The sequence below is a fragment of the Grus americana genome, chromosome Z, assembly GCF_028858705.1.
Source record: "Grus americana isolate bGruAme1 chromosome Z, bGruAme1.mat, whole genome shotgun sequence".
Lineage (NCBI taxonomy): Eukaryota > Metazoa > Chordata > Aves > Gruiformes > Gruidae > Grus > Grus americana.
The window spans coordinates 32,172,960-32,182,093 of NC_072891.1; the positions used below are offsets into that span (position 1 = coordinate 32,172,960).

Sequence of the window (9,134 nt, forward strand, 5' to 3'; positions counted from 1 at the left end):
AATTGGGAAATATATGTCACGGGAGAAAAGCATTCAAAATATAACAAGCCAGCAACATAAATGAATTTTTGTCACATGATACTCTATAGAAAGGCTTTAAAAATGTAACATATATTCTTTACTTTGTGTATTTTCATAGCTGAGTGAAGATAATCACTTTTTCATCATGCATTACCAAGGAGATTCGGTGCAGTTCCAATGCTATGAGGATACCAGTTACTACCTGTATGTGAATGATGACTCACTTGATATTCGCAAGCCAGAAAACAAAGAACCAAACGAGGACAAAAATTTTTACTTCAGGGTGTCATATTTACAGGAAAAGTAACTTGTCTACGTTTCAGTGGCCGAAGTGTCCATACAATGCCTATAATAAGCTAAGAGAAGAGAAGGAAGGTTGAGATCAACTGATTTCCATTTTGGCTTAATTATTCCTTTTTTGTAATTTCTTGAGTCACCATTTTGCATGAGTAACATCCTTTATTTCTGTACTTTCAATAGGAAAAGAGAAAGGCTAAGTTTGAAAGAAATACTAACTGATAAATCTTTTCGTGTCTTAACCGCACAATTATGTTTTTAAGGAGCTGAATTCTTCTGGAAGTGGAAAAATACACAGGGGATATTTCAAAGACAGGGGATAAAGAAAAGCATACGTCAATACAAAATACAAAGCACAGTTAGTTCTCTATGTGGTAAACATTTTACTTTTTTTAAAAAAAGTGTCTTATGAGCTCACCTGAACTTGAGAAGAAAACATTTAGAAGTTATTGAACGCGTATGTGTAAGTCCTGACTGACTGATTGACTGGTTGCCTTTGGGAAAGGAGCAGAAAAGGTGTTCTTAGGTCTAACTGAGAACAAAGGAAGAGGCTGAAAGTTAGAGAGAAGATCTGTCCACCCCTGTGGCTCCAAGTCAGCCCATGTATTCCATTATGCAATTTCAGCATCTACCCAGCATGGCAGCTCTCTAAGAAAAGGTACTCAGAGCGTCAGGCTCACAACGTGCAGGCAGAGGGAGGGAGGCACATTGAACTGATGGGGCATAACAGATGCCTGTGAACACCAGCAGAAAATTGCTCTGACATACTGGTTTCCATCTCTGAATCACAGAGGGAAAAACAATCATGTGTTCAGCTGCAAAGCAGAGTGAAGAAAGCAACATGTGAAAAAATAATTAAATGTTCAAAATGTCTGAATAAAATAAACACTAGGTGCCTATGTGGGGTACACTGGAGGAGCAGGAGGAGTACCTGCCTTTTAGCAACAGGGTCTGTTGGTGTGAAATGGAAGATGTTGACACTTAAATGTCCATAGATCATACCCTGCAAGGCACAAAACATTTGAAATACAATAGGAGGCAAACCAAAAGTGTACACAGGATCACTAGGTGTTAATGATCTGGTTCTCCACTGCTGTGCCTGGAGCCCCACTGTAATTTAGTGGCAATTTTCCTTCATGCAAGTCATTTGAGAATGTATGTGTATAAATGATAGACATCATACACCTATTGCAAGAGGTTGTCCCTTAGCTGCAGTGGAACAACCTACAAGCTACACAGCACTTGCAGGAATTGTTCCGTGTAAATATAATAAACAATGCATACCTGAAATAGGAATCCTAACGTCAGTTAATCACACCAATGCACATTACAATAAGGCAATTATCTATAGCAGACCAAACTCCAAAGGTCTGTGAGAGCTTAAAAGATTTTTCTTACCCCTGCCCGCCCACTAGCAGTGTGGAGTTTCACTGCTAGGCTTGTTGTATTCTTCAAATAATGAAAATCATTCTGTTGCTTCCAATGCTGACTGAACAGAAGAGAGCTTTTGATCATTCCCTAAATAATACTTACAACTTCTGGATCTGTTAAGAATTCAGTGAAGTCAGTGGGAAGAAAAAAACCCCAAACTCTAGATACTGACTTCGGCGTACATTACACTAGAATAAAATTATTTTAGCACTATCTATTATATTGCACAAGAAATAAATTCATTTATGTATCAAGTATAATAATTTCACTGATACACTAATACTTCACAGTCATATACATTATTAGTAATGTGATCACCTTACTAAATTTCAGAACATGCTCTCTGGATGGTAAGTTGATGAAAAGGTGACAACTCATCATAAAACTCATACCAAGCATGTCAGCAAAAAAGTAACATCGACCACAGTGAATTTTGAATCTATTTTACAGTTAAAACTTAAATTATGGTTATATGCAGAATTTTGTACTTTTACAATCTATCTTAAAAATAAGATTTTTTAAAAACAATTTAAGGGACAAAATCCCTTATGGAAAGCAGCAGTAGTAATTTTGTGAAGTTTCAGGTTTGAGATATAAGACAGTAATGTAATTCAATAATTTTCTCAGAAAACACAACAAATTCAGCCAGCTTTGTAACTATAAATGTACATAGAAAAACAAGTTAACAATTTCTGGATCCTAAGCTTTCCTGGACTCTTATTTTGCTCATACAAATTCTTCAAACTGACATTTTCAAATTCCCACTAATCTGAGTGTCTCATAAGTGGCAGATAAGTTTTTATTTTTTGAGGTGGAAAACATGTAGAAATTTTATTTTAAAAATAGAAAATTAAAGCAAATAAGTCTTTTAGAAAAGCATAGCCTCCAACACTTTACAATACAAAAACATTTATGCAATGTGTCTAACAGTTGAATATAAAATATAATTACTATTTTGCAGTTTATTTTCAAAACAGTACTGATATTATTTAACTTTTACTTAGAATTAGAAATTGTTAGTCTAATGAATGTTTTTATGTTTTGTCTAAACAAAATATAACCATCTAGCATTAGTGCAATTGCAACAGTACTAAAACTTGTAAGTACTCCAAATCATGCAGTTTCTATTAACGATCTTTAGTAATGCATCAATAGACAAAGACTCATTTATGCCTCTTCCCTGGTGTGAAGTTCTCACCCTTCCAGTCACTCAGTCTGAAGTCAAGGGCTCTTTTTTCTCAGATAGGATGATGTGATGATGTTGTCATTACAATAGATACAATAATATGTTTGTATCTTGTAGTTACCCACTGATTTAGACAGAAGAGTATGCTGTCTTGAGTGTTGCTGCTTTTAGACATACATGGCATGAATTTTGAAGTAGAATGTGTGTACAAACAGCTATTTTTTTAATGTCATCCAGGATTTGTTTCTATTTGTCCATAATTTGTCTAACCAAAGAAATCATATGCAGGCTAAATTCCTTCGCTATTTGTGTGTTTTAAATAAGACTCCTTGTATTCCCTGTATATATGAATAGCTGCAGAGGAGCAGATTGTCTGCAAGCTCCTCTCTTCATTGCTTCTGGCAAATTACATGGGCTGACTAGCGCTGAGGACGAAAGACGGCGGCTGCTAACCTACAGCTCCTACTCAACATACGGTTCATTGAAGTCGTCCTTCTCTAGCACCATCTCGTGGACTTCAGGTGAACGGCAGTAACCTTGTATCCAAATTTTAGCACATCAGCAAGCTACAAAAAAGTCCTCAGCGGCTGAAAATAAAAAATTTCTTTCTTTTTCCAAACCCTGATATTTATTTCCAACTGATACAGGGCCTAGATCTCCTGTGTCTGGAATGACTGAAGGGGTCAGCCAAGCAGGTCAAGGAAGGAAATCTTTCCCCTCTATTTGGCATTTGTAAGGCCGAATCTGCAGTACTGTGTCCCGTTTTGGGCTTTGCAGCCCATACTGGAGCAAGGCTGAGCAGAGGCACAAGTATGGTTAGGAGCATGGAGCATTTGAGGAGGAGAGGCTAGGGCAGCAGGGTTTGTTTAGCCTGGAGATGAGGAGTGCGATTCTTCACCGAGCTGAAGGGGGATGGTAGAGAAGATGGATACAAACTTTCCTCAGAGGTGCAAAACAGAAGGACAATATGCAGTAGTCACAAGTCGTACCAAGGGAAATTTTGACTGCCTGTAAAGAAAAAAAAAATTATAAGGATATGTAACAAATGGAATCACATATTCACAGAATCACAGAACAGTAGGGGTTGGAAGGTACCTCTGGAGATCATCTATTCCAACCCCCCTGCTAGAGCAGGATCACCTACAGCAGGTTGCACAGGATGGTGTCCAGGCGGGTTTTGAATATCTCCAGAGAAGGAGACTCCACAACTTCTCTGGGCAGCCTGTTCCAGTGCTTGGTCACCCTCACAGTGAAGAAGTTTTTCCTCATATTGAGATGGAACTTCCTGTGTGCCAGTTTGTGCCTGTTGCCCCTTATCCTGTCACTGGGCACCACTGAGAAGAGTCTGGTCCCATGCTCTAGACATCCGCCCTGTAGATATTGATGAGCATTGATCAGATCCCTTATCAGTCTTCTCTTCTCCAGGCTAAACAGACCCAGCTCTCTCAGCCTTTCCTCATACGAGAGATGCTCCAGTCCCCTAATCATTCGGGTATGGAATGGAACAGGTTTTGTGATTATAAAGTGTCCATCTGTGGAGGTATTAAAAATTCAGCTGGACAAGGCCCTGTGTAACCTCATCTAATGCTGAAGGTAAGCCTGCTTTGACTAGATGGTTTCACAAAATGACCTCCAGAGATTCCTTCCAATGTAAATTATATTGTGATTCTATGATTCAAAGGCAGCTTCAGTGTCTCAGAACTTACACAGTGATTAATCCAAAGAGCAGAAATATTCAATACACCCTACACAAACATACAGAAGAACCATACAAAAGCAAACAAAATAAATCCTACTGATTTCATCCCAAAGCACAATATTTTCATGACTACATGCAGGCTTGAGCCAAAGGGAAAATACATTCAGTGTCAGAAAAAAAATAGTCATAATAAGTGAAAGATTCTCTCTTGATTTTCTGAAAACTCCAGTTGAAGCACATGGCCTATGTCAACGCAGAAAACTGTGTAACGAGAGCAAGGGTTCATTTAGAAAATAAAAAGTAATTGCAATATGGTTATCAGGTGAATTTAAAAGCTACTGACATTTTACCTGATTGTCTCTGGTATAGTTTTTCTTGCAGTAATAGTCTTCTCAATATTTGAATGATCTCACAAAATACAGTAAGCACATCTCATCATATTGAAGTCTGGTCAGTTCTGTGAGGATCCCCACCCTGCTATTAAAAGTAATGAATAAACTACAATTTTATTAAAGAAATCAGAATGTATATTAGGTACTCTAATAATGTTAAAAGCTAAAAGATCTAATACACCTAGCTACAAGTGTTACCTGAATTCCACAAGTTATGCAAATTACTATCAGAATAATTAATTCCTACAGTAAATAGATTTTTCTTTCATATACACTGAAGTTGTGGCTGACAGTTAGTCACTACACCAGCAAGACTGACATTTGCACTGCTTTCTCATAAAAATATTTACAAAGAGAAAGTAGTTAGATTTCCAGTATTCTAAACAAGTTGGTGTAGCGGGCTTCAAGCCTAACTGTTGTCAATGCAATTAACTGAAGTGATTAGCAGACACTGATAAGAAAAACTAAACTGTCGTTTAATGTATCTTTGCTGCCAGTTTATTGGTAAAGGGATTCTAAGGTGGCTTACAGAGAATGAATATGAAAAGTACCTGAAAAATGGGTGAGAAAGTCTGGAAAAGGATTGAAATTGGAGAGAAAAATATAGAGAAAGAAGACAGATGAGAATAGAAAGACACAGTATGGAGAGCAGAAATATATGCAAGAAAAAAAAACTAGCTAATAGGTATAAAATGGGGAAGGATAAAGAAAAAGTTTGAAAATGAAGCATAGAAAGAATAGCATGATTCTCTGTGCATTCCTTCCTCCCACTGCCAAACTAACAAATAGAAGAGTTAACTACACTAATGTCAGATAAAAATCTGTAGTTCTCACATAGCTGAGCAGAGGACAAGGTCTTGAAATCTCTGTATTGGTCCTAAAGCCCTTTTATCATAATACCAAATTTCCCAAATGAGTGCAAATCACAGTTCGAAGAAGTCATGAAGGTATATTTAAAAAAATCCTTTTACGCTTCTGCTCACCTCTGGCCCCAGGTTATTCTGCAGTTGTACAGTGAGCTCCAAATGAGATAGACTAACCATAATGGTGCCCTGGGGTTTATAGCAGGTATGTGCTCATACACAACTGATATTAAATGTATTTATTGTCTGTTGTTTGAAGATTTAGCTTCTTGGTAGACATCATGTTAACTGTCTAAGTGGCGTATTGAATTACTTTTTTTTCTGTATGAGGAGAAATGCAGGGGGAAAAAATTAAATACAGCTATCCATGCATGTGGAGTACTTACATTTTGTTTATTTAGAAAGTCATATGTTCTTCAGTATTTGCTGCAGCTTTACTACAGAATTTGCAGGATCTCTCAATCTGGTTTCAACTTCATTTTTTTGATAGATTAGAAAGACAGAAAGTAGTTAATTAGTAATTAATTATGAGTTTGCTTTGTTTTCAGTCTGAGCTTCTAGATATAAAGTTATTATTTAGAAATAGGGGCTATATAATCCAATGTACAGTTTTAAAAGACCCATACATTCTGACCTTTGCTGCTTCTGTTACTGGTAGCTCCACATTTTCTATCTGAAATTAATTTAATATTGTTTTCCTAATGATATGACCTTGAATAAGGTCATACTAAATACTAGACTATTAGTCATACTAATACATTAGTATTAAAACTAGTATTAACCACTACCATTTGTTGATTGCCTATATATAAACAAATATGTTCTGTATTCTGTAAAGTTAGGCAATCTTTGCTGACAATTAAGCTTCACTCTTAAGATAAGCCTTAAAACTATTCTATGGGTTTCACTAAAGAGTAGAGAAATTAATATTTTACCATGTCACACTGAGGTGCCTTTGCTGTAACTTTTTTTTTCAAAACCATGTCACTGAGGTGGTAACAACTAGCTATACTTTTAAAGACCATGTGACAAAATATAGAGAGGCATTTCAATGTCTGGACAGTATGCATTTTTCTCAATTATCTATCATTTAAATTAGTCTAATAATTAACAGGGATAATTGCTCAATGTTTTTGAAATTCGAGTTTACAAAGTATAATCTGGATGCAGCACAAACCCCAGTTCTTGTAGTAGATGAAAACAAGAAATTTAAGATTTGTTCATGATGACCAGATGGATCTCAAGACTAGCCATGAATTAGAAAAAAGCGATGATGTGCGTCACAAGTGATGACTAACATGTTTGAGTTCACCCTGCTTTGAACAGCAGAGCTGACTACAGGATTTCTGGAGGTCTTGTCCAGCCTCAGTTACTCTATGATAATTGCTGGTGATTCTGTCCTCTAAGAGGAATTTATGCCAGGAAAAATTGCTTCTGGGAGGGGCATCAGGAAGATAGAAATAGGATAAAAATACTTTGGGTAAGAATAAAACATTTGTTCATATGAATTTTTCTGTTCAGAAGGACACTGCGCTAAATCATCATATATGAACCCTTAGTAATCTTTTTGTTGGTAGATTATATTACTGTAAGAGTTCTACAATGTCTTCTTAATTCTGTGTCCAGTGTTTTCAGTACTGCATTATCTACTTTTTTTAGATGTAACTGAAAAATTCTTTCTGACAACAGTAACTGTACCATGTGTACTAAAACTATAAACTTAGCTCCCTAGCTTGCGTTGTATTCATATACCTTCACAAGGTATTATTAGATATGTATCATTCTCCAAATGTACTAATTGGGTGGAAACCAACTGTGTTTTTTCCATTTATTCCACATCTTAAAATTGTAAATAAGCAAAATGGTTGAAGTTGTGGTATTGTAAACAATTACATAGTCTGCACTAGTAAAGTCTTCAATAGCACTTCACAATCCTATAGTACTTTATAAGCAAAAATTTTGTAAAATATTAACATGCAATAAAGGTGAATACAAATTGTATTGTGTACATTTTAAATAGAGGAAACTAGAGACAGAAAAATGACTTAGCCAAGACCAGGCGATAGCAAATGGCAAAGCCAGAGTTCTAACTCATGATTCCCAGTCCTACACACATTCCTCCGGTATTGTTCTAGCGCAGAATTGCAGCTCTGCGGTATGTCTGACGTCCACACACATTCTCACAGCTAGATAATAAGATTCTAACATTCTCCATAACTATCAGAGTATGAACACTTTAGAGTATGAACTTCAAAGGAAAGCAAAGCAAAGCCTCTTGCAAATGTACCAATCAGGATTGATTTTGACCTTTTAGTATTGAATTGCTATTTTCAAAACTGAAACGAAAGTGATTTCATATGTTTTTTATTCTGATGAAACATAACAAGTTACTTACAGGAAGCTAGAAAGGACTTCAACCTGAATATTTTTTTGAACTTAGTTTTAACAGATGATCTACAGTGCTTGGGTATATGTGTACTATATAAATCTCAGAAAAATTTAACAAGTTTCAACTGTGGACACAGACTTCCAGCATTGTGTTACAAGTTTCAGATATGATTCTAATTACCAGAAACTGCTTAAAAATAGAAACATTATCTGCCTTTACTGTAATGCAGAAATTAATATATATATAAAAATTCAGACACCAGAGGATTGGCAAGTTTAATAGAAGATTCATAAATTTTTTTAGAAGGCATCTGAAATTTGTTATCAAATTAGTAGTTGTCAGTGTTCTAATTAAAATCTATTTCAGCTAACCCTACTGAAGTAAACCTGATCTCTCCTCCCAAATGCTGTGTTGGTTTTTTTTTTTGTTCGTTTGGTTTGTTTGTTTGTTTGTTTGTTTCCAGAGAGGCAGAGGAGAAAGATTTATTGCAAATCTTTATCGTGGGTCTTTATTAAACTCTCACACTCCAGAAGATTTTTATCAATTTATTTAGGTTAACTCGACTGTGAGATCTACAGGAGAACTTTCTGGAATTTGCATTTATTTTTTTTTTAAAAAATAGGGATGCAATTCTGAGGCACTAATACAGACATTTGGAAGAAGAAGTGGCAGATAACCCACCAGGGAGCAGCAAGGGTCAGCCTCTCTGCAAGGGAGAGTGAGCTGACCTTAAATAAAAGCAGTGAAGCACTCAGTGAGGCGAAGAGATTGCAGAGGGAGAGGGGTACAGAGAAAGAGGGTTACAGGCTTCTCATGGCAATCAGAGCCTGCTCACGTGTTCAAGGCCCTGCCACAA

At 36.2% G+C, this 9,134-nt stretch overlaps 1 protein-coding gene across 2 annotated transcripts in view; it reads left to right on the top strand.

Annotated features, from left to right (window-relative positions):
• Positions 1–8,735, top strand: part of LOC129199194 (uncharacterized) — a 45,495-nt gene extending 36,760 nt beyond the window's left edge. For both annotated transcript variants that reach the window (XM_054809216.1, XM_054809219.1), the window contains one exon: positions 140–8,735. In XM_054809216.1, the coding sequence (XP_054665191.1) occupies positions 140–328 (189 nt within the window). In that variant the 3' untranslated portion in view covers positions 329–8,735. The remainder of the gene's footprint in view (positions 1–139) is intronic.
• Positions 8,736–9,134: the final 399 nt, after the last annotated feature.